The sequence below is a fragment of the Myxocyprinus asiaticus genome, chromosome 26 (genome assembly GCF_019703515.2).
Source record: "Myxocyprinus asiaticus isolate MX2 ecotype Aquarium Trade chromosome 26, UBuf_Myxa_2, whole genome shotgun sequence".
NCBI lineage: Eukaryota > Metazoa > Chordata > Actinopteri > Cypriniformes > Catostomidae > Myxocyprinus > Myxocyprinus asiaticus.
This window is the reverse complement of record NC_059369.1, coordinates 27,976,266-28,003,042: the sequence shown is the minus strand read 5'-3', so window position 1 is coordinate 28,003,042 and position 26,777 is coordinate 27,976,266. Positions and strand designations below refer to the sequence as shown.

General features: G+C 37.4%; 1 protein-coding gene and 2 pseudogenes across 1 annotated transcript in view; all 3 read right to left on the bottom strand.

Moving 5' to 3' along the window:
- Positions 1–38: 38 nt before the first annotated feature.
- LOC127417090 (recQ-like DNA helicase BLM) lies at positions 39–16,012 on the bottom strand (annotated as a pseudogene).
- A 1,158-nt stretch (positions 16,013–17,170) lies between these two features.
- LOC127417089 (pro-cathepsin H-like) lies at positions 17,171–22,389 on the bottom strand (annotated as a pseudogene).
- Positions 22,390–24,070: 1,681 nt separating this feature from the next.
- LOC127417351 (ras-specific guanine nucleotide-releasing factor 1) overlaps positions 24,071–26,777 on the bottom strand; it is a 49,120-nt gene continuing 46,413 nt past the window's right edge. The window contains exon 27 of the mRNA XM_051657324.1: positions 24,071–26,344. Within this exon, the coding sequence (XP_051513284.1) occupies positions 26,252–26,344 (93 nt within the window). The 3' untranslated portion in view covers positions 24,071–26,251. The remainder of the gene's footprint in view (positions 26,345–26,777) is intronic.

Here is a 26,777-nt window from a genome sequence, read left to right as displayed (position 1 = left end):
TCAGTTGGCTTTCTAATTCAATAAACTAAATTCTCACCTTCAGCCCTTTCTAACATTTACAATAAATATTTACAAAGTCAGAGAAATTGTTACATTCTGGGTGGTAATATTCTGCTTCCTAGAAGTGAGAGAACGCTGGTTTTAGAAATGGACGAGCAGCGCTCTGAGGGGTGGGCAAAGCCATGAAGCCGGGCCTCTTCCCTGCTGCAGCTGATGGAGCTGGCCTGGAACCTCTGCCTGCACTCCAATTCCCACCCCCGTATTCTCCAGTTATTGCTGTATCCGCTACATCAAGGGTGGAGAGGGTTTCATTTGGTCATGTAAGCCACAAACAATCTTAGAAGCTTAAACAATTTCATAAAGCTGACATGAACTATATATTCCACTGACTAGGTTCAAACACCCAAAACACTGTAGTTTCGTCAAATGACAAGCATACTGACACTCTCGAAGAGGAAGTCTGACTGCTGGAACCTTTCCTCCTTTTAGGTTTTCTAGAGACAGGTGTTTTCTTTCTCTTTCCCCCCCGTCTAGAGGTGTTTCAGAAATAAGCTGATGTACTGTTCCCGTCATCATCATCATCATCATAATCCTCATCGTTCTGTTGGCCTTGTGTTGTGTCGATCCATCCTGAACTCTCGGACTGCCTCTCAGCTGCAGAGGGAGTTAGAGAACTAAGTATTTTGTTACAACTGCTTTAGACTCAAGTCACCATAGCTGTTCTGAGCTAGCCAAATCGAAATTGCAATCATTGTGGTTCTAACAAAAAGTGCCCCATTACTGGTCAGTTTCCTATTACATTAAGTTCTGTGTACTTGTACTGAGGAAAATAAATTATGATGCAATATGGAGTACAAGTATGAAGAACCTGATAAGAATAACAATGAGTAATATCGCTGGACCTCAAACATTTTAGGTTTCATACACTTTTAAATGTACTTCATAAAGTGTATGAAGCTTAATTGAAAAGCTTAAGCTTCACTCTTTCTCCCAAGAACATGCTGGGTCACTCTCGCACAGATTGGGGCAGTTTCAGTCGTGATGCAATTATGATATTGTGAAGCATCTTGAAATATTCGTGGCATATGTACTGCAACATGTATTGTATCGTGACTCATGAAGTGTTTGATGATTCCCAGCCCTAATTACTACATACAGTATGAGAACTGCACTAGTTGTTACCATTCAAGATTAGGACCACGAAGGATTGCTGCAATGTAGGATTTTTCAGTGTTTTAGGGAAACCGTCATAACAGTATTTAGCACCATCTTGAGGACATAAGCCATAAAAAGATGAGCAGTGTGTGTTGTAAGACCCTCACCAGGTAGATGCCACTCTGAGTACTTCTGAAGTAGTTCGATAAACTCAGCTCCATATTTCTCCAATTTACCTTCAGTCACACCATCAATCTGCAGCAGAACATCTGGATCAGCTGACAGGGTCTCTGCACAGAAACATCACAATACACTCAGAACAGAGCACACAGGGCTGTGCCAATGTCAATGGAAGGCAATGAATTAATTCAGCATATGGAGGTGTTTCATCCAAGTAATACATTGAGTAAAACTGTTTGGGACAAAAGAACAGATTGGTTAAGTAATGTAGTCTAAAGTTAATTTATTCATTTAATCCCTGTTTAACATAAGCTTATAAACAGATGCATGGAATACATTTTTACCAGGTTTTTAGAAACACTTATAAGTGATAGTTATCCAAACATCCATTTTTTCACATAAAATAAAATCTGCATTTTATCAAGACTTTCATTTACCTGCAATTTTTTTGAGTGTGGCTGTGGAGAAAATGTTGTAGTAATGAATGCCAAAGACTTTTCCCAACTTCTTGCACAGATTGTTGAGGTCCTCTAGACACTTCTTAACCATCTCTTCTCTCCTAGAGACACTCTGAGTGACGGAGGCTGTGTGCTTTCTGATGCTGGACGCACTCTCAGTCTCAATGAATTCAATCTGCAATGGGGAACATTTGTTGATATTGATTTTACAAATCAAAGAGTAGCATTACAAAAACATAAAATGGCTATTTAACACATTTTAACAGAACCATTTTTGACAAGCTTTTCTTTAAAAAAAAAAACAAAACCAAAAAACAGACTGAATTCTTACCTGTATGCTGCCACTCAGTATGCACATGACTTTGGGCCCAGCTGAGATATAGGCCACTGCCTGCCCGTTGTTAGTGATGTACAGATTCTCCATCAGAACACTATCCAGCACCAGTTTCTTAAAGAGTCTCTCAGCATTGTGTTTGGAATATGCTGCTCCTATCACGAACATTCCAGTCTGGATTCAAGCACTTTTAGATCCTACCAAACAGAGATATTCTTATTGAGGCCTTGAGCAGCCGACCTGACAGGCATTAAATCTCAAGCACTTTATGAAGCAAAAGATCTTCTTAGCAATATTCACTCTATCAGTTATGACAGCGAATACCGCTAGCCTTCTTACTCAGAAATATGTCGACCAGCATGTTGAGGGTAAGCCTGTTCTGCTGGGCGGTTTTGCCGTATCTGTTTCCAACCTTCTCACAGTTCTCCTGCACAAACCTCACAATCTTCTTTACGTCGTCAGTGACATTTCTTGATTTGTATTTCTGAAAGCGAGTATTAAGATCTGCATGCATTCGTATTGTATTTCACTCTTTTAAATGGCATTATTCATTATTTCATGTGCTTAAGCAAGTCTTTCGTTAAAAATACTTATTCATCAATTTACAACAAAATGTATTCCAATTAATGTTTATAAGCAATGACTATGTGAAATTATGCAGTTCAATATTATTGCAGAATGTAAATGCTGTGAAGAATAAAATGATTCACAAAAGTTCTTACATCTGGTCTGGCACAACTGTCACATATGACCTTTGGGTGCTCTTTACAGAAGCTCGTATTAAATGTGTGCTCGCCAAAGTAAGCCAGCAATTCTCACAGAAATGAACCATGCTGTGCAGGTTGTTGATGTGGGTGGCTTTGGATTGCTGGTTGCCATCTTTATCCACTGCATTTATATTAACGGTTATCTAGGCCACGCTCACACAGACAGATTAACTATGAATGTATAATAATGTTTTGGTTTCAGTATACCACATGCAATTTTTTAACATCTTAATTCTACACAATGCCTTAAAGTATTTAGTCTCTGAAACATTGCTGTCATTTTATTGAATAACATACACAACGTTTAAATTTAGTTATCTGTAATAAATACATCTCATTCAGTTTTGTCATTTTAATATTACAAGGAATTGTATAAAGTTAAGGCATCACTATTCATATCCTAACTATTACAAAATTAAACAAAAATCTGTCCATGGCTTACTCAGAATAGAGTACATACTAGCAATGAGTCTTTTGATGCGAATAACATCAGTGTAAGAATAGAAGAGCACACAGTGGGACATCTCTCCATCTCTACCAGCTCTGTCTGACTCCTGGTAGTAACCCTCTGCTGACTTGGGCAGGCTGGCATGGATCACATAACGTACATCAGGCTTGTCGATACACATGCCAAAAGCAATGGTGGCACAGATAACCTAAAAATGAAGAATGGTTAAAAAAAAGAAAAAAAAAAGAAAAAATGGTTTAGGTAATTGTGTGAACATAAAATCAACTATTAGATGATAAAAGCAAAACACTTAAAAAACAGCATGCAGTGTCTGTTATTTGCAGTCCAGGTTCAGCCGTTTTGGCTGTTACTAACTTTATTTTTAATAATAGAGTGCCTCACCTGGCATCCATCCTGATTGATCTATTTGCTCTGGACATATTCCCTGCCACTGTCACTCAGCCCAGCATGATAGGCCAGTGCTGCAATCCCACCCCTCTGAAGACTGTCAGCCAAACTGTCACAATCATTCCAAGACAAACAGTACACAATACCTGAGTCATAGGGCCGATTTGACCTATTAGATCACCATGCTGTGATAGACAACTGAAATAAAAACGTGTACACTGCCAAAGCACTGAACAGATCTGGACAGCACTCACGTGGATAGTGTTTCTTGATCCACTGAATGCAGTCCTCATCAACCTTCTTGGGCTTTTTGGGCAAAACAGAATACTTGAGATTGTGCCTGTTGAAGCTCATAGTGAATCTGTGGGAACATAGTCAGTTTTTACTTATAGGTGTCATGGTTGAGATGGTACAGAGTAAATAAAGAATGAAAGACACACACTTTTATTTTAAATTTAAATCTGATAATGAATTATGAGAGGGATCCTTCCCAGACAGCTGCATATAGATCTGTCCAGCTTAACTATCGCTTTTGTCCCCTGATAAACTTATTGCACAGATCTGAAACATGAAACTGCAAATTAATAATTTGTTTTACTAAAGAAAATAAATCATTGTATGAGAGGAAAAGACTCAAGAGGGACTTGCATCTAATGTGGTGAGTGAAGGTCACCAAATCTTTTCACCAAAAAGATTCGTTCAGATTAGTTCATTGTCCACGTTTGCAAATTACGCCTTTCCACCAGTAGATGGTGCTAAATGACCGTCTTTTACCCTTTGAACCAAGTAGGTATACAGTGCTATGAAAAAGTATTTGCCCCTATCCTTATTTCTTCTGTTTTTGTGTATATCTCATACTACATTATTTCAAAAATTCAAACTAAATCTAACATAAAACAAAGGCAATCTGAGTAAACACAAAATAAAAATTTTAAATGATAATGTTATTGAAGCAAAAAGTTATCCAATACCAACTGGCCCTGTGTGAAAAAGTATTTGCCTTTGAAAGAGTAGTTACTAAATCCACAAATCTATAAAACTGCATTCATAATGGGGTTCAGCTGGACTAGACACATCAGGCCTGATTACTGCCAGCACTTTTCAATCAAATCAACACCTAAATAGAACTTTTTCAGCAGCACAAAGTTGTCTAAAAGATCTCACCCAGTAGCACACTATGCCCAGGTCGAAAGGTCGAAAGGAGGAAAAGTGTGATTCAAATACATCAGCCTGGTGAGGGTTACAAAGCGATTTCAAAGACTCTGTGACTCCAAAGAACCACAGTGAGAACCATTATCTCCAAATGGAGAAAACTTTTCACAGTAGTGAACCTTCCCAGAAGTGGCCGACCTTCCAAAATTCCTCCAAGAGCACAGCGACGACTCATCCAGGAAGTCACAAAATAGCCAAGGACAACATCCAAGGAATCTCTCACATCAATAAAGGTCACTGTTCATGACTCCACTATCAGAAAGACACTGGCCAAAAATGCCATCCATGGAAGAGTGGTGAGGTGAAAACCACTGCTAACCTAGAAGAACATTGAGGCTCGTCTGAATTATGCCAAAACACACCTTGATGATCCTCAAACCTTTTGAGAGAATGTTCTGTGGACTGATGAGTCGAAAGTGGAACTATTTGGAAGACAGGGGTCCCGTTACATCTGGTGTAAATCAAACACAGAATTCCACAAAAAGAACATCACACCAACGGTCATGCATGGTGGTGGTAGTGTGATGGTGTAGGGATGCTTTGCTGCTTCAGGGCCAGGGTGACTTGCAATAATTGAGGGAAACATGAATTCTGCTTTCTACCAGAAAGTCCTAAAGGAGAACATCTGGTCATCAGTCCATGAGTTGAAGCTCAAGCGCAACTGGATTATGCAGCAAGACAATGATCCAAAGCATAGGAGTAAGTCCACCTCTGAATGGCTCAAAAGAAGCTAAATTAAAGTTTGGGGGGGCCTAGTCAAAGTCCTGACTTGAACCCGATTGAGATGCTGTGGTAGGACCTTAAACGGGCAGTTCATGCTCAAAAACTGTGGCTGAACTAAAGCAGTTCTGCAAAGAAAAGTTGGCCAAAATTCTACCACAGAGTTGTGAAAGACTGATCTCCAGTTATCAGAGGCATCTGGTTACAGTTGTTGCTGCTAAAGGTGGCACAACCAGCTATTAAGTTAAAGCGGCAGTTAGTTTTTCACATGGGTGATATAGGTGTTGGATAAATTTTTTGCTTTAATAAAAAATATAGATTTGAAAACTGTATTATGTGTTTACTCAGGTTGCCTTTGTTTTATGTTATATCTCGTTTGAAGATCTAAAACAGTTTAGTATGTAAAATACACAAAAATAGAAGAAATCAGCTTTTCACATCACTGTAGCTGCAGGCCAGGAGACCTCCAAACGGGTAGAATCTCCAAAAGAGGGCAAGGTTACTCCAAAAGGGAGTTGCGCCAACTCCAAAAGGGGGCATCACTTCAACTCACGGTTAAGGTTAGGGAAAGGTTTAGGTAAGAGGCTCCTTATATCTTCAATGGCGGTTTGGAGCGATTGCCCCTTTTTGAAGCAATGCCTGCAGCTACAATATACCCCTCTCCTTTGAATGAGGAAAAAGCAGATTATTAAGTTATTCACTATTGGAAAAAGTCTAATTATCATTTATTAAAATTTGCATCTCAACAATTCTGCCAAAGAGACTTCAGCACTGCAGAGTGTTTAAGCATCATAAGCGTTACCCCGCAAATGACAACAAAGCATTTCTATCATATTGTGAACTGCTGAGCATGACTTTTTATCAAGCTCTACAAAAAATAGACAATACTAGCATAAAAAATAAAAATGAGTTTCAATAAAGTCCGTATGCCATTGTTATAAGTTGCTTATCACTCCATGTTATTCAATTAATTCGGCCGATTTTCTTGTTGAACGAGATTGCCGAGTTGAACAATCTCGAGAATTGCCTCCTCTCATTTAGTTGTTCAGCAGATCCTCGTTAATGATGACTGATTCATACATTTTGTTCGCAAACAAGCATACCAGTACTTTCAGTTACTTCATAAATGAGATGTCTTATCTCATTCAGACTCAAAGAGTGAAGGGCCTTGTTCGTTCATCGGGTGAAACCAATGATATACTCCTTAACAGCCTGCGCTCAAATGCTATTGGCTCACGTTATAGTCAGTCTTATGGGCATGAAAAGCCACCAAAGCAGTCTCGTGCTTCCAGTGTGGGCTGGTCAAAATGCGTGACAGGCATGGTTCCGTGGCCGGCCAAAACATTTCGGAGGGCTTTATCCGGCCCATGGGCCGTAATTTGGGGACCCTTGATTTAAAGAATAGCATAGATAGAAAAGATGTCTTTGAGGCCATCTACACTCACTGAGCACTTTATTAGGAACACTATGGTCCTAATATAAAGCCTGACGTGGTCTTCTGCTGTTGTAGCCCATCCGCCTCAAGTTTCGAGGTGTTGTGCATTCCGAGATGCTATTCTGCTCACTACAATTTTACAGGTGGTTATCTGAGTTACCGTAGCCTTTCTGTCGGCTTGAGCCAGTTTGGCCATTCTCCGTTGACCTCTCTGATCAACAAGGCGTTTTGATCTGCAGAACTGCCGCTCACTGGATGTTTTTTTGTTTTTGGTACCATTCTGAGTACTCTAGACTCTAGAGACTGTTGTGTGAGAAAATCCCAGGATATCAGCAGTTACAGAAATACTCAAACTAGCCCGTCTGGCACCTTCAATCATGCCATTGCCGAAATCACTGAGATCACATTTTTTCCCTATTCTGATGGTTGATGTGAACATTAACTGAAGCTCCTGACCCGTATCTTCATAATTTTATGCATTGCACTGCTGCCACACGACTGGCTGATTAGATAATCGTATAATAAGTAGCTGTACAGGTGTTCCTAATAAAGTGCTCAGTGAGGGGCCCGTGTCACTCACCTCATAACCCCTTCCAGCAGGCATCCCCTCCACAGCTCTACACTTACTCAAGAGGCGCTTCAAGGTAAAAAGCATCTAGATTTTTCAGACATAGAAGTTCACCAACTACTCCAGTTTATTTGCAAGATATTAGGCTAAACAGTAACCTAGAATGCAATACAATATGCTTTTTTTTAAATGTGGAGGGAGAAGGAAGAGAAAGAGGGAAAAAGAAAAAAAGAAAGAAAAAAGAAACCTTTGTTATTCTACATTGCTCTACTGTGTTACTTTAAACTGCTATGTTGTATGCAGAGCCCTCTTTGTATCTAACTTTTAAATCACAAAATTACACTTCATGAAATCTCTCTGTATAAGCTCTTGGAATATCCAAGGACTTTTTTCTTCTATTTTAGGCCCTAAAATCTCAAATTCAGAGTTACTTCAAAACATTTCTGATCAAGATATTGTAATCTTGTTAGAAACATGGTGTCGGCAAGATGTAAACACCTGCTGTCCTTCAGGTTATAAAGAAATAATCCTGCCCTCCTACAAACATAAAAATGTGAGTCTCTGAGACTCTGATGGGGTCATTGTGTGGTATAAAGAAATCCTCTCATCACATTTATCAGCCATAAAGACAGCACTCACACATATTTGGCTAAAACTTAGAAAAGGCATCAGAGAGAATGACAAAGATCTCTATACTGTATATGTGCAGCTTACACCCCACCTACAGAATCACCATACCATAATGAAGAATTTTTCTCCATCCTCCACACAGAGATCAGTGACTTTCTGGCACAGGGAAAAATACTGCTGTGTGGGGACTTCAATGCCAGGACAGGGCACGAATGTGACATCATAGACACTCATGGAGATAACCACATTTTCAAGAATTCCCTGCAACTGACCCCCACAGCAACTGTTCGCAATAACCTTGACCACATAGTTAACAGAAATGGAAAGGAGTTATTACAGCTCTGCCGAGGCCTTGGCCTGTACCTGCTAAATGGCCAAATCCGAGGAGACTCGTTGGGCCGCTTCACATACAGCTCAGCTCTTGGCTCGAATGTTGTTGATTATGTTTTCACAGTCAGACCACAGACACACTTGACAGATCATTGCCAAATGAACGTTTTCCTGAAAAGAAGCCACAATCACAGTATAACTGATCATAATCTTTGTGAACAAATAGAAATGTAGGAAAGCTATAAATTGGCTATTGATAGTGAAACCAAATACAACAACACAATCAACTCTGCAGAAATAACTAACCTCATCAAAAGATTCCTTGAAATCCAATTCCAGCCCACCTTAGCAGATGTAAAGAAGGCAGTAAAACTAATCAATGAAATATTCTACAGATCCGCTACCAAAGCAAACCTTATAAATAAAAAAAAAGCAAAAAAATAAGATAAAAAAAACCTAGACACAATAAACAAAACTGGTTTGATGATGAATGTAATTCTATTAGAAAACAACTTAGACACATTTCCAACCTTAAACACAATCAACCTCACAACTCTGAATTAAGAGAGACATATAAAATAATGCTTAACAACAAAAAGCAACTATATTACAATCAAAAAGTGACACTGAAGAGTCCATTAATACAAATGTCTTCTGGAAGAAATTGAATAATTTAAATACAACCAAAAATCTGGACATACCTATATCAAATGGAAATATCTGGAAAGATCATTTTAAAACTCAAAGAACTCCCATCAACTAGTCTATCACCCCAACAATTACTGACCATGAGCAAGCTTGAAACACTAGAATCAGCAATCAAAGACAGCCAGAACCCCCTAGATTACAACCTCACACTAAAAGAACTGACACATACACTTAAAAAATATTTAAAAAATAGCAAAGCATGTGGCCCTGACTTAATTAGAACAGAAATGCTCAAAAACAGCTCACCTGACTTACAAATTGCTTTAAAATAAGGTTGAATAACTTCTTATTTTACAAACTGGCCACTTTCTTGAAATCTGGAACAAGGGACTAATATCCCCTATTTATAAGAGCGGAGACAAATCTGACCCCAACAACACAGAAGTGAAGTTTCTCCTGTATGCAGATGATCTGGTGTTGCTGTCACCCACATCTGAAGGTCTACAGCAGCACCTAGACCTGCTCCAGCAGTACTGCCACAACTGGGCCCTGGCAGTCAATCCTATTAAAACCAAAATTAAGATTTTTCAAAAGAAAGCCAGACTTCAAGATGGCAAATATATTTTCACACTAGGCAACACCACCCTAGAACACACACTAAATTACAACTATCTTGTACTAAAAATGAGCGCATCAGGTGGCTTTGGTCTGGCTGTTAACACACTGAAGGAGAAAGCAAGGAGAACATTCTATGCCATTAAAAGAAAATTTCATAACATAGAAATCCCAATCAAAACCTGGAACAAAATATTTGACAGTGTCATTTTACCTGTCGCCCTGAATGGAAGTGAGATCTTGGGACCCCTCTGTAGTCACGACTTCACTAAATGTGGTAAAAACCCTGTTGAGACCCTCCATACAGAAGTCTGTAGGAACATTTTAAAAGTCCAAAAGAAAACGCCGAGCTGAACTAGGCAGATACCCGTTAATTGTACACATTCAAAAGAGATCTATAAAATTTTGGAAACACCTTAAATCAAGCCCCCATCAAACACTCCACCATGAAGCATTTAGTGAAACTAAATCACAACACAAATTAGAATGCTATAGAGGTCTAAAAAGAAAATATGAATTGCCAGTTTATCTGTCCACCGTCAAAGATGTAAAACAGAGGCACATCCTGACCAAATAGAGGCTGAGTGATCATAACCTCGCCATAGAAAGAAAGAAAGAAAGAGGGAGACTTAAAAAGTCTTGTCTCCCCAGAGAAAACAGGACGTGTTCACTGCCAGAATGGAGAGGTTGAAACAGAGATGCACTTTCTCCTACACTGTGGAAAATATAAATTCATTAGAAACACATTCTTCACAAAATGCAGTGAATCTATACCTGAAATATATGAGCTGCCTGAAACTGAACAAATTCAGATCATAGTACGGGAGAAACAACACATGGCCCCTACAGCTGCTAAGTATGTCACACTCTGCCATAACCTGATAGAAAGAACTCTGAGCCACTAAACCAAACCTTTTCACTTAAATTTATACATTAGTTCATATATTATTTCATTATATATACTGTATATTACTGTGTATCAGTTACATGTGATTTAAAATATTTACATACAATGCATTAGATTATTTGTTTGTTAATTACTGTGTTCTAAATATCCACAGTTTAAATCTGTTGATTAATGTTATACACATGTTTCTACTCTGTTTGATTTGATTATAACTTGTGCTTTGGCAACATTGTAACATACAGTCATGCCAAAAAATCAACTGAAATTGAAAAACAAAAAAATTTAATATTGAAAATTGAGTGTATATGCTCGTGTACTTTGAAAATGTGACTATATAAAATTATTAAAATTTACAGTCTTCCAAGAAAACAGGCCAAATATATTGATGACTAATCTTGCATCTCAATAAAACTGTGCTAATCAACTGTGCAGTTTTCATGGGATCTTTAAAAACGTATAAATTGTAAAGAATAATACATTAATTCAAACTTACCAGGGACAGGTTTTATGTTAGGTTCCAGTGCCGGTGTAGTGACTGTCATTCTCTCAAAAAACAATTTAAGATCCTCCCTCCCGCACCGATGGTGTTACAGCACCAGAGCTACCTTTTGATGTCATGACACTTTGAGGCTCCTCATAATAATCTGGGATGTCAATTTCATAAAAATAATCTATATTAAAGTCTCCAATTAGGAAGTCATCATCTGGCTCTGTGTCTGTTCGAATGCAGTTATTAGCTACTGTTGTATTCATTTTAGCGTTGCTGTCAGCAATCCTCCTGCCAGAATCCACTGGATTCTTGGGGGGAGAAGAAGAGGTCCATCTGTTCGGCATCCAAAGTCTGATTGTTTGGCTCCTTGAATGACAACCTTGAGCAAGATTTATCTGACTTGGAATCAGATTTGCTTGGAGTCAAGTCCAAATGTAAGATGTCTCCATTCGTTGTTGTTTTTGAGTAGCTGTTAGGATTCCAGGAAACACAAGGGGTTTCAGCCCCATTAATGATGCAGTCAGAGTCTTCAAATACAGTTATTACTCAGGGAAATGACAGAAGCAATACATTTACAAAACTGAAAGCCTTTATTGACATTTTCTCCTTTTTCTGATGTCAGTGGGGTCATCGATGCTGTTAGACTACAAAATGTGACTCCAAAACCTTGTCTTTTTATCAGACTGGAATATGGAGTTGTTACTCTATCTGACTGAGATGTTCTAGATGGTGCACCATTAACAAGAATACATTTCCTGTGGACAAGACAAGAGATTCGGTTTAATGGACTCTGTTATGCTGTAACAAGCAGTACTGACAACTAACACTGACATAGTATAAAATTAAAGGGATAGTTCACCCACAAATGAACATTATGACATCATTTCTCCTTTAACATCCCAGGAAATCAAGTCACAACATTACTTATGACAGAAACAAAATAAAGAAACAACATGAGGCTGTGCAATGATGAGGTGAAACCAAAGGTGAACTATCCCTGTTGATATCACTCATGTATGCTCAAATATTTCACTTGCACCATTTCTCTCCTAGTGAGTAATAATTTTGCATTTGAATTACCCATTTATTGCTTTACGTGCAAGCTCTCTGCAGTAGTAGCTCTGTACCGCAGGTCAGTGCGATAAGCTCATGTTCTGGAATGGTATCAGCTAGATGACAAATTGATTCCATAACACTAAAAAGAGCATCATAAGATCCTAAATCACAAATAAATGTACATTAGGACACAGTACATCATTTCAAATCTACCAAATGGTTTAATACCACAAAGAAAAACTTAAAAGCAATGCTGCACAAGTGCTACCTTTTGTTTCTTTGGCAGGTCCATCAAAGGGTCCCGACAGGCTTAAACAAGATCCACGAAGTGATACATTTTTGTTAGCACGGGAAACAGGATCATATGTGCTTCCATAATACAAAGGAGTTTCATACAATAAAACTTACTAAAATGGAACCAGTAGATGCATATGGTCAGCCATAACTCTAGTTAATACTTAAAATGTGTTCAAAAGAATTATTCATTACTGAAAAACGTATCTATTCCCCTTATCAGAGAAGGGCTCATCTACTCAGGAAAAGGGGACAGTGGGATGAAATCCTCAAAATTGTCATAGAAGTTCTCTGTCTCACTGTCATCAATGTCTATAATGTCTGTATCAGCCCTTTTACTTTCTTCAACAGCTGTCTTCTCATCTAAAATTTATTTAAAACACAGCACATTAATTTACAGCCAACTTTGTATTTCAGGGTTCCTGTCAACTTTTTTCAGTTACTTGTTATTATTGCAAAACAAGTTTTTTTTTTTTAAATAGATTTTGTAGAGATCACAATTTGCCAATGGAATATTTTAGACCTGAGCATAACAACAAAAAAGTTGCATTTGCTACAGAAATGTCCATGGCTATTTAAGGCCTGGAATCACAATTTTCCTGATATTTCCAAGTTTCCCATGACCATGGGAACTCCAGTATTTGCATAATGAAATTCAGTTAAATGTAATAATAATAATAATAATAATAATAATAATAATGAGTAAAACTCTACTTCTATCTGGTGGAATACAGTTGATGATTTCCTCATCCTCCTCATCCTCACTCAGTAATGGCTTTTGCTCGATTGATCTCTTCTGTTTTTTGGTCTTTTTAATGGGTGAGTCTTCTGGCTCTCTCTCATTAGGCTCTGTGAGTCCATTAGCAGCTGACAGGACATCCTTTGGGGCAGCTATGTTTTCTGTAGCAGGTGAAGTGCCATTTAAATAAGTCTTGTCACTCTTAGTAAAAGATGAATTTGGGGACGTGTCCTGGTCCGGTCCACTTAGCTTCTTCAAAGATGTCCCTGCACCTGGGGATGCTACTCTTCTCTTGATTGGGGTTTCAAAATCATCAAAGTTATCATCCCATTCATTGATGGTAACAGAAAAAGAGTTGTCGCCCTTGAGTTCACCAATAGCTTGTTCATTAGTGGAATCCACAGACGGGATGGTGGATTTTGGCACAGCCTTAATAGTGGAATGGAAAGCAGGTGTTTTTGTCACAGCAAATGGGTTGGCTAACGGGTTAACACTGCTTGTCTTCAGTCTGCTGGGAGCCGTGAAGGAGCTGACTTTCGGCGCTGTTTTTTTCAGGCTTTTGGAAAACGTCACAGGAGTTTTGGTTACTTCATAGCTGCGTGGAACAATGAGACATTTGCACCAGTTACCTTTTGAGGAACTTCCACTTTGGTGATGCCTGATGGAGACTTCTTTTTTAAAGCAAAACCCCCTAAAAAGAGGTATGTTAGAGAGAGAGAGAGAGAGAGAGAGAGAGAGAGAGAGAGAGAGAGAGAGAGAGAGAGAGTGTGTTATGGCTTTTTCAGAGATCTTCGATAACAAAGACCACGATTTTACCACAGAAGAGAGCGTAACTGTTAACGACAGTAAGTCACAGTTTGCATATATCAAATGAATGCAGAGAGCCGTAAACGGACACCTACCAGTCGCAAATTTGTCCTTGTTCTCTTATAAAACAAACATTTTATCGTAGTAAACTCCACACATAGTTAATTCCAAATGGATTTTTTACTGTAAAACTTGTTGAATATTATCGGGCAGACGGTTAATTCATTAAGTGATGAGTTGTTTCCTCACAAAAGCAGTTCACTCAGCACACTGAAGCATCTCCCCAATAGACAACCATTTGAAAAAAGCCTCTTGTCTCCTCGCAGGGACAGCCGCGTTATGCATTGCTCTTGATAACTTTGTAGGTTACATGTGAGAAGGGCTCTCTGGCTCCCCCAGTAAATAAATAACTGCTCCCTCTCTAGTGCAGCCTGTGGGAGCTCAAACATTAGATGTAGATTTAGGTCGCGACACAGTGGCTTGCTGTGGAATTGCATAAAATCCACAGGCCTTCAAAAACATTTGTATTCAATCACAGTGACACAACTCTGTAATTCTGCGTCTCTGTTTAATTCAGTGTTATTAAAACTCATCTGCGAAGCTAAACATAAATAAATAAATAAATAAAATGTAAGCAGTTACTTGGTTAAAAACACTCACATAAACTATATATATATATATATATATATATATATATATATATATATATATATATATATATATATATATATACACACACACACACACACACACACACACACACACACACACACACACACATACATATACATTATATATTTGTAAAAGTGTTAGTGCTTCAATGATAAACCAGAAATCTCTGCAGTCTTTTATTAATATTAATGTTTTTGTTTTCATAAAAATAATTGACTGCACAAACTAGAATTGACTGACACTTTTTAAACCCACAGATCTATGGAAATATGGAAAGTAATCTATCAAAAAATACAGGACACAAAACGAATTCCCTGAGAATATATTTATTTCAGTATAATACAATCCTTTAGGTTACAAACAAGAACTTTAAACAATTTTTTTAGATGAATGACTGCAACAATCAGCAAGTTAAAAGCTAATAAAGTGGCACTGAATGTTTTACATGTATATATTTTTCCTTACTCATGCATTGATTTCTTAACTTGTTTAGAATATTGTAGCTCATCAATGAAGGTGTTGTCCATTGTGCATAAACTGACTTTATGTGAGACTAAAATGTAATAGCTTGTCTCTCCAAATACTTTTCATGTATTTACACCAGAGGTAAAGGATAGGATTTGTCCACACATGTTCTTTCCCCTCTCAATGTAGAAATACCTGTATGGGAAAAAAAATATATATTAACATAAATAATACATTTATATAAATTAATTTGCATGAATTTAAACCATTAATTGAAACGACACAATATTTATAAAAAACAAAACATATAAATATACTTTGCCCTAAAATGACAAACCTCACCATTCTTTAAAATATATTAATGATGGGAGCTGGCAGGCCACACTATTATGTATCACCCTATAGGCATATAGGCTACCTGTTATCTGCAAGTGGTCAAGTTTCATGTATAATCTCAATTCATTCTCTCAACCTAAGCAAATATTTTAGGAAACTGCATTTATCTGACAATAAAAAATCATGCAAACAGACCCTTTCATGCCCCAGCTAGTTCCCCAGGAGTTCTTCACTATCCAGTATGGAGTTTCATTCTCCTGAGTGTAGCCCACAGTAAGCACTGCATTATTCACCTTGTCAGTAGTGGTTTGACACTCAGTGCTATAAAATATAGTCATAGCATGTTACAGAAATTGTCAGGATATCATCTCACAAATACAACCCCAATTCTGAAAACAGTATGAAAAATGCAAATAAAAACAAAAAGGTGTGATCTGTAAATTATATTCACCCTTTGCTATATTGAAAGTACTACAACTAATCATTATATGATGTTTTACCTTGTGAATTTCATTGTTTTTTGAAAATGTACAGTAATTTCAAATCAGATGATTGCAACATGCTCCAAAAAATTTGGGACAGTCAAGTGTTTACCACTGTGAAACATCACCATTTCTTCTAATAACACTTATTAAGCATTTAGGCACTGAAGACACAAGTTTGTTAAGATTAGAAAGTGGAATTTTCCACCATTCATCCATTATGCAGGTCTTCAGCTGCATAATTGTACAGGGTTTTCATTGCCATCTAATGCGTTTCATAATGTGCAACACATTCTCATTTGGAGACAGGTCAGAACTGCAGGCAGGCCAATCTAGGACCCACACTTTCTGCATACACAGCCATGTACTTGTAATCCGGGCAGTATGTGGTTTGAAAAATGTCCTGCTGGAAAATGCAGGGACGTCCCTGGAAAAGACGTGCTGGATGGCAGTATATGTTGCTCCAAAATTTGTGCATATCTGTCTCCATTCATGGTGTTCACCCAGATGTGCGAGTTACCCATGCCATGGGCACTGACACACCCCTGGCCCTTACAGACTTTTGGACTTGATGCAGATAACAGCTTGGATGGTCCTTTTCCTCTTTGGCATGGAGAACATGATGGCTGTGTTTTTCAAAAACTATTTGAAGTGTGGACTCTTTGGACCAAAAAACACAGTTCCACTGTTCTACTTTCCATCTAAGATGACAACGAGCCCAGAGAAGTCAGCAGCGCTTCTAGACAGTGTTGATGTAGGGCTTCTGCTTTGCATAGTAAAGTCTTAACTTAACTTACCATAATGTGCTACATTATAACATATGTGTGCTTGAACCTGCCCTAGGACAGAAAAAAGGAAATTAGCAGTATATTAATTTCAATTAATATACTGTTAATTTCCTCTTTTCTGTCCTAGGGCTTTACATATAAGTAATACACTATTGCTAATGTATATCATATATAGCCAACTGTAACTGATGAATGTTCACTGTCAATGTTCAGTAAATTCATGTGATCATTCAGTTACCAGTTGTAGAAGTTTCCCTGTGGCAATGGCAGTGACAGACTCCAGACAGCCTGTGGTGGAAAAAGTCCAGCAACTACCACAAGTGCCCTGAAATATACAGCACCAGCTTTATCTGCTTCTTTTTCAAATTACTCTGAAAACTACATTAAAAGATCAATCTTTAGCAAAGATAATATGGGATTACTAGAAGGTAATCTAACTGATCCTTAACATCAGTCACATAGTTTCCCTTCGTTCTCCAGTCAACCTTATCTGGGTAGAGCCCATTGCTGCTCACATGATTCCCTCTGGTGGCTGAGCAGCTCTGACAGATTGTAAAATGTGCATGAACAATAGAAATTTCCTCATTGATCATGAGGAGAGACATTCCCACAACAATAGCCTACCTGAGGCTCTGTCAGGAGGTAGAACTCAATGGTCATGTATGAAAACTTGTTCAGCCCCACTGTATAGTATAATGTCATGTGATTAAAAACATTCAAGATATAGCACTATTTTATAAAACACTGGGGGTTTAGTAGAGGGATCAATCATACTTAAAAACCTGTGGTTCCCAGCATTATGGTGGTCAATCTTTTTGTTTTCAATGAATATCTGCAGTCACTGGTGTGACGGTACAGAATACCGTGCCCAAAAAAAACAAAAACAAAAAATGGAAAAATCCACTACCGGAAGACTAATTAATGGAGAGAATAATATAAGGAGGAGTCAAGAGAGAGGAAGAAAGAGAGAAGGGCAGTTTTGTTTTTCCGAGGTCACAGTGTCACTGGGGCGAATACAGGCGCAAATGTGTCATTGAACGCTGTACATTCGTGTGCTGTAGCCGGGGCGAAAACAGAAGCGACTGTGTCATTGAATTTCTGCACTTTCAGCCACCAGCTGTAACTCTTCTCCAGCCCAAGTATGCACCGACAGAGAGCCACAGGTATGCTAATTGTGCACTAGTTTGCCTCTTAAAAGCTCTCCCACAATATTACCCTACCACTGAGCCATAGATGGTCTAGGGAGTATTCAAATGCACACACATTCACCTACACGTACTCATTCAACGTACATTCTAACATTTCTTCAGACTCTTGCACACTTGCACACCTCACCACAATCCAAGTGCTGAGAACCTCAAAGTGTTTACTTATTGTATATTTAAGTTGAAGGACTGATTGTGTTTTATTTAAATTAACCTTTGTTTCCTTTTTTTTTTTTGTTTTTTTTTTTTGCATTTATTCTTTTTGCCATGTTGTTGAGCAAACCGGCTGCATGAATCTGCTACTGAGAACCCAAACATAAACTGATCCACACAATATTATCAATCGTGTTTTGTTTTTTATTGTTCATGACTGTGAATTACTAGTTGAATCCTTGATGTTGCAAAATGTTTTAGTTTTTTTTTTCTATGAGAGATAATATAATTTGGAAAACAAAAAAACATCTTTCAAGTGTTTAAGTATGTATTTACAGATATTGCATTTAAAGTGTGTGTGTTTAAAAGAAAATATCAGTGATAACTTTTACACCTTTGTGTAATTGGTGGCTTTGAGCTATCCTTTGGATTAAATTATTACATTTTCACAGACTTAATCCTGTCTGGCACTAGAATTTTATTTAAAAATTATTAATTTAAATGTAGTTTAAGGGCCACCATCGTTACACTGGGAATAGTCCTCCGTGTCATATTTTCTATTATACTGTCAGTTCCAAAAGAGTAAACTGAGAGTTATTGAGTTGTTTTATTTTCTTTATGACTTTTACCCCCTTTGTTACTTTCGCTTCCTTCATGCAATGCTGCCTAAAATATCCTTGAATTGCGACACGTGATTCTTACCTGAGACATCCCTGACTTGAAAAGATACTCATTTGTAATATAGAATATTTTTTTATTGTCAGTTTCATGTTGCACACAGCAGGGCGAAAAATATATAGCCTAAGTTTTGTTTTTCAATATTATGTTTGCATTACTTCAGCTTTCATTGTTCATCATTTTTATAGCCCACAAATATTTGAAAGGAGTAATTGATGACAGACCATTGATTTGTTGAAAAATAATGCACACCTGAGGTGGTAATTCGGTCATGATGTGCAGCGGCATAACCGTTGCACCTCGGGTGTGCATTTTTTTCAACAATTCAACGAGCCGGAGACAATTATTCCGCTTACACCATGGTTACTACACCTTAAGACATCGTTCAGGGTTTTATCTCAAGATATTTTCTGGTTTTTGTGAGTGGAACTACTTTCTTCCGCCACAGATTCAGTGTCTTACTTTAATACAGCTCAAGCCTTCGTTGCTAATTAGAAAACGTCACGTTAGAACTAGCAACGGAGGCTAGGGCTGCTTTACTCGAGGACTTACTGGAGTAATAAGGTAGTGCATTTGTGCATGTGTGTGTGAGTTTGTATTTGAGGGATCGCAAGAGAGAAACTCAGAAAATGAGTGAGATCGCTTCTGGGATTACATTTTTTGTTGCAGCTTTTGTCAGAAGTAACATCACTTAAAAATCGCCAAGATGTGTGTCGCCATATTCCCGTTATAAACCTTAACAACTTTTTTTTTCATCCCCACTGAGATGCAGGAGTGCACTGACATGAAAACCCTGTTTTTATATGTTTGGGCCTTAAGTGTGTGCGTTACGCGTATAATGTGTGTTCACGAATGTGGGAGTGTGTGTGTGTGAGAGGGGGTGTGCGAGGGTTTTTCCCAGTGATATTTCATTTAATATAGAAACTGTTGTATTGATCAAGTGTATCTAGCTTTGATACAGCTCAAGCCTTCATTGCTAATTCGAAAACGTAATTTTAGAACTAGCAACGAAGAATGTGCTGCTTTTCTGTTTGTGTGTGTGTGTGTGAAAGCGAAACGGGGGGGTGTAGCGCAGTGCTTTCTACTATAGCTATGTGAGGCTGATTAAGGCGAAATACATTAAAACATTAAAAGTTATTTTGGATAATAGAAATTGTTGTATTGATCAAGTCACTGGGGTGCGGCTCTATTTGTTGGTTGCGACTCGATTCTCAATGTGTGTGTGTGCATATGTGTGTGTGTAAGTGTGGGGGAGACGAGGGTGTGCGAGGGCTCTTTTTAACCGAAATTGAAATAAATTTAGGATATTTTAGACATTGTCTGACATTCTTAACCAATTAACTTTAACCAATGTCTTTGTTTTAACTGGTTATTTTGTTGTGGTAGCCTGTAGGGCTCTTTGAAATAACTGAAATAATTCGGCGAGGTGATATGGAACCGTTATGCGGTCAAGACCTGGAACTACTTTATAGCTGTGCGTTTCCTTGAAAAATAACTGCACACCTTAGAACATCCGTGAACCAATCAGAATCAAGCATCAACAGACCTGTGGTATAAATACAAATAATATGCAGTATATTACTGTTATGAAATACAGGTGCATCTCAATAAATTAGAATGTCGTGGAAAAGTTCATTTATTTCAGTAATTCAACTCAAATTGTGAAACTCGTGTATTAAATAAATTCAATGCACACAGACTGAAGTAGTTTAAGTCTTTGGTTCTTTTAATTGTGATGATTTTGGCTCACATTTAACAAAAACCCACCAATTCACTATCTCAAAAAATTAGAATATGGTGACATGCCAATCAGCTAATCAACTCAAAACACCTGCAAAGATTTCCTGAGCCTTCAAAATGGTCTCTCAGTTTGGTTCACTAGGTTACACAATCATGGGGAAGACTGCTGATCTGACAGTTGTCCAGAAGACAATCATTGACACCCTTCACAAGGAGGGTAAGCCACAAACATTCATTGCCAAAGAAGCTGGCTGTTCACAGAGTGCTGTATCCAAGCATGTTAACAGAAAGTTGAGTGGAAGGAAAAAGTGTGGAAGAAAAAGATGCACAACCAACCGAGAGAACCGCAGCCTTATGAGGATTGTCAAGCAAAATCGATTCAAGAATTTGGGTGAACTTCACAAGGAATGGACTGAGGCTGGGGTCAAGGCATCAAGAGCCACCACACACAGACGTGTCAAGGAATTTGGCTACAGTTGTCGTATTCCTCTTGTTAAGCCACTCCTGAACCACAGACAACGTCAGAGGCATCTTACCTGGGCTAAGGAGAAGAACTGGACTGTTGCCCAGTGGTCCAAAGTCCTCTTTTCAGATGAGAGCAAGTTTTGTATTTCATTTGGAAACCAAGGTCCTAGAGTCTGGAGGAAGGGTGGAGAAGCTCATAGCCCAAGTTGCTTGAAGTCCAGTGTTAAGTTTCCACAGTCTGTGATGATTTGGGGTGCAATGTCATCTGCTGGTGTCGGTCCATTGTGTTTTTTGAAAACCAAAGTCACTGCACCCGTTTACCAAGAAATTTTGGAGCACTTCATGCTTCCTTCTGCTGACCAGCTTTTTAAAGATGCTGATTTCATTTTCCAGCAGGATTTGGCACCTGCCCACACTGCCAAAAGCACCAAAAGTTGGTTAAATGACCATGGTGTTGGTGTTCTTGACTGGCCAGCAAACTCACCAGACCTGAACCCCATAGAGAATCTATGGGGTATTGTCAAGAGGAAAATGAGAAACAAGAGACCAAAAAATGCAGATGAGCTGAAGGCCACTGTCAAAGAAACCTGGGCTTCCATACCACCTCAGCAGTGCCACAAACTGATCACCTCCATGCCACGCCAAATTGAGGCAGTAATTAAAGAAAAAGGAGCCCCTACCAAGTATTGAGTACATATACAGTAAATGAACATACTTTCCAGAAGGCCAACAATTCACTAAAAATGTTTTTTTTTTTATTGGTCTTATGATGTATTCTAATTTTTTGAGATAGTGAATTGGTGGGTTTTTGTTAAATGTGAGCCAAAATCATCACAATTAAAAGAACCAAAGATTTAAACTACTTCAGTCTGTGTGCATTGAATTTATTTAATACACGAGTTTCACAATTTGAGTTGAATTACTGAAATAAATGAACTTTTCCACAACATTCTAATTTATTGAGATGCACCTGTAAATACTGAAAGGCTCTGTGGCTATAAACAATCTGCTATTATGTATCTGCATCAGTGACTGAAAGCGGCAAACAGTCAAAAACAAAACCAATTATGACTCAGTATAGCACTGCGAGACAAAAAGCAAAAAGTTAAATGCTGATTTGAAAATGACCTTCTTCAGTGTTTAAGGGCACTGTATACACCTGACAGAGCAGCGCAAACAGAACCGGCAAGATCAGCTTGTTCATCTTCCCTCCAGCAGTCAACTCATAACAGTAGTGTGAGTATGAGATCTGTCACATAACTTTCTACTGCTGGTCTTCTGCTGCACTCCTCCTACATGAGGGGTGGGAAGGATTTCACTGTACTTTGCTCGTGGGGTTCACTCTGATTCCGTTTCAAAGCCTTACAGCTTGCACTGTGTGATATTTACATTTAAATGTAGTTAACGATTATTAATGTACAGTATGCAGATATGATTTTGCATTTACAAGTTTAGAAAGAATATAAGACAAGGAGAAAATAATATAGAGAGCTTTAATGTCTACAGCTTTACATGATCAGTGGCTTTTTTGAACTGATCAATTGATTAAAATAAGTATAATGCTATTTATCATAGTATAATATTATATTTATGTAAGAAAATATAAATAATTAAAGAATCTTGGCTGCGTTCGACCACCATAATATGTAAATTATTTGTTTTATGAATCAGCATTCAATCCATTATATGTAGCGACTTGCTATATGTGATTAGTTTTGGAATTGCGTTCCTCCATCAACTATATGTAGGGAATCTGCATAATGGATAGCTTATGGCTTTAAGCTTATGCCTGAGTAATTTTCCAACCATTAATGCAAGGAATTTAGCTCAGTAAGGGAATTTGTGATTGATTTGGGGAATATTAAAAGAATCAATGTTTGCGTCCGATCAAAGTCTTGGTCCAGCAAAGAGTTGATCGGAAAGTAAAATTAATTCTTACAGTAATAATACTTTCATGGCCATTAAAAATAATATCACAAATAGATTGAAATACTGTTTATGAGCATGTAGATTTTAGGACTGACATATTTCAAGGGACTGATATGACTTCATCAAATACACAGTCAATTTCTCTTTGAATACAAACAAGACTTTATTCACTATACAACTAAACTAACAAACAACTAAACTAACACATAGACAAACAAACATAAACACAAGTTGGTAAGTGAGTTTTGACAGAAGATGAATGAAAAATTATCTGTAACAGAAAAATTTATTTTATGGAGTCTATAGACCTTGCCTTAAAACCACCAATACATAGTACGGCGTGATTTGAGATCAGGTTACTCAAATTATATTAAATAAAGCACCAGATTTCAGCGAAAGTCTGGAGTTACTTCGGTTGCGTGTTTGGCATTGAAGTCAATGTCGTTTGGCTTGGCTTGTTGAAGTTCTTTGTCTGTTGTGTCAATGGATGAGTGATGGAATGACCAGGCGGAACCCCGGAAGCGAGGACTTCCACAAGGGAGAACTCCCCGGAACCGATGTCCAAGTGTGTATGAAAGAAGAGTCGAAGAGAGTAATGGTGGTCAGGCCTTTTAATCCTTTCTATTCAGTCCTACCCCCAAAGGAATTCTACCCTATCAGAAGTGCCTTTACGATGTCACATAGTCAACTAACTCCCCGTTCTTAGAGGTGATTTACGATCCATTGTGTGAAGGCCTCTTAATATTCCTGCTCGAATAATTACGTTTTAATCATAAACTGCATAAGAGAACTATAACTGCAAATATATTGTTATCGGAACCTTATTGTAAAGTGTTACCATTTTTTTTTCTTCACTGTAAAAAGTGGTACCAAAAGGAGCTATATCTTCCTGATCTAACCCTTAAATTAGTTTTGTAGATTAAACCCAATAAAGTCAGGTGGATTCAGTGGTCAAATATTTTTTCTGACTTTAATAAAACCAGTTCATTTAGATATTACAACATAAAGTACATTTATAAGTTAACTTTTTTTAATATCAGAGCGAACAAACATTGTTAGAGCTGAAAAGGTGGTATTTTTCAAGAAATATGAGGCCAGTGTCATTGTAACAGCCACATGATCTCAGTTGTCAAAGAGCAAAGCGAAGCGAGCATGACAAAAACACATACAAGTAAGCAATGTACCCCTGAGATAGAATAGATTTATTAGCAAGAGGTAATCAGGAAACATACAGTTTATTTATTTAATTTTCTTTCTTTTTCTTTTCTGTTCATTTCTCTTTTATTTTGTACAAAACTGGAAATATTTCCCAAGCCGTGGAAATGAACTTAAGGGTTGAAAGATAATTCTCATACCACTGGGTATTGCTAACAGCAAAATGTTTGTTTGTATGTTTATATATAATTTATAAGAGTATGTGCACATATATGTGTATACAGTATGTTTATATATATATATATATATATATATATATATATATATATATATATATATATATATATATACATGTATTATGTCCTTTTTAAAGTTTCTGGCTGATACAGTGTTGCATGCCTGCCACTTGAGCTTTTAGTGTGTTTCCAGACTGTACATAGTAAAAATACATACAAATATTCACAGAATAAGCACTACATTACTATATTCCTGCTAAGAGAATGATTATAGACAGGATTACAGTATATGCAAAAACACTTTAAAGTCCTCTACCTCTAGATTATGGTTTCAAAAACACAAATCATATAGCATTGAGTGTGTAAGCATAGGGTACAATGCTTTAAAGAGGTGTGCTTTAAACTATTACATGTTAAGAAATACATAGGGCTGCATGTACAAAATATACAGAATACTTTTCTGTGTGGTGAGTTGACAATGTTTGTACAAAAAATGTTTCTACATTTTTTTTTCTTTCTTTTTTTAAAGTTGGATGCAGATGCAGAATCCTACTTCTTTATTCTAGGACTACAAAAATACCCTTTGTATGCTGCAAGCCGGAAGGTTATTCACTTTTGATCATACTCTTAAACAACAATGCATTTTACAAAGTGATATTCACGTTCCACAATCACTGGAACAGCAAGAAGGACATAGATTGTCTGTAAATGTACAATAGCTGGATAATCTTGTGTAGAAGGAACCCAGTAAACATAGTTTCCCAAATGCTAAGAAATGTGGCTGTGAGCAACAGAAACATTACATGGGAAAACTAGTAAAGAAATAGCCTTTTCTCTATTTTTGGGCTGAGCAAATAATAAATAAGGAAAAAAAAAAAAGAAGAAGAAAAAAAAGAAATTTGTCATACTAAGATTTCAGTGTTGCAAGTAGTAACTGAGGATGACAAATTCCACATGCTAGAATGGATCAAAATCATTACTGGCCAGTTGGAGAGATATACCATGTATTTTTAATGTCATGTTATGTAATTAACTTTTCAGCAAACTATACACTGCCTGCTTTACTAAGTTATACCAAACTTTCTTTTAGGCATGTCCAACCAACTCCTTGAAACAGCAGGCGATGAATGGTAATTATCGCAACAAATGGATGTAAAGATGCTGGAATTGGTTTAGCTACGTACAGTGACTTGTGCCTTGGAATATAATAGTATAACAGTATAAGTATTTCTATATGCTCTGTTGTATACAGCAATATATCTGCTTTCCACATTGCTACATGATATGCATATACTGTAAATTAGTTACATGCAGCTATTAAAATTTCAAAATGCTCCTGCCGACTTTTAATATTTCATTAAGGAGGTGATGTGGATGAGCCTGAAAAATATTATTACCCCAGGTAGCACTTACAGAGACAACCACGCCTTAAAATAGACAGTTGAAATAGCTGTCACTGTCAAATTAAATCCTGTTATAACTCCTGCTAAAAACATACTTTTTCCTTAATGGTAGTGACTGAGGAAGAAATTGTTGCGAAAAACCATGGTTCCTTAAAAAACAGAGGCTGAAATCAACAGATAACTTCTTAGTGAAAGATCTGAAACAATTAGGTAACATGTGGTAATGACCAAAAACAAAGAAACACAACCCGGAGTAATAATCATGTAATACATAACATAACACATGGATGTGTTGAGAGTAAGGTGTCTGTACAATGTATAGACCTTATGCAGAATCTGTCTCTCAGTTGGGCACTTTTGGCTCAATTCTGAGAGAGGCTTCATAAAGGCCTTCTTCATCCATTACTGAGCTTCTGTGCAGTAAATACAATGCTGCCTGAAAAGACAGAAAGAAGCAGTCAGTTTCATATTATATGGATTTGATACTTCAAAGCAAACATTGTCAAAATTATCTTAAGTTTAGACTAAGGCATCCCACAGACAAGAGAACATTCTTTTAAATTCAGTACAGTTTAAATTTCAATGTTTCAAAAAAGAATGTCAGTTCATAATTTATGGCAAAAAGAAATATTGATTTGCCAATCAAGTTCTGAGCATCTTTGTGTGTCTATATCTAATGTGAGTGAAAAAATAAATTATATATATATAATACATTTTATGATCTAATGGCTTTAAAAGCTACTGTGCCATGCTATATACTGAAAACATTTTAAAGAAAAAATTTGGTAAAGTCTAAATTAACTGGTTTTATTCACGTCAAAAAAATATTATTTAACATCACTAAATCAACCTGAACACATTAGGTTTAA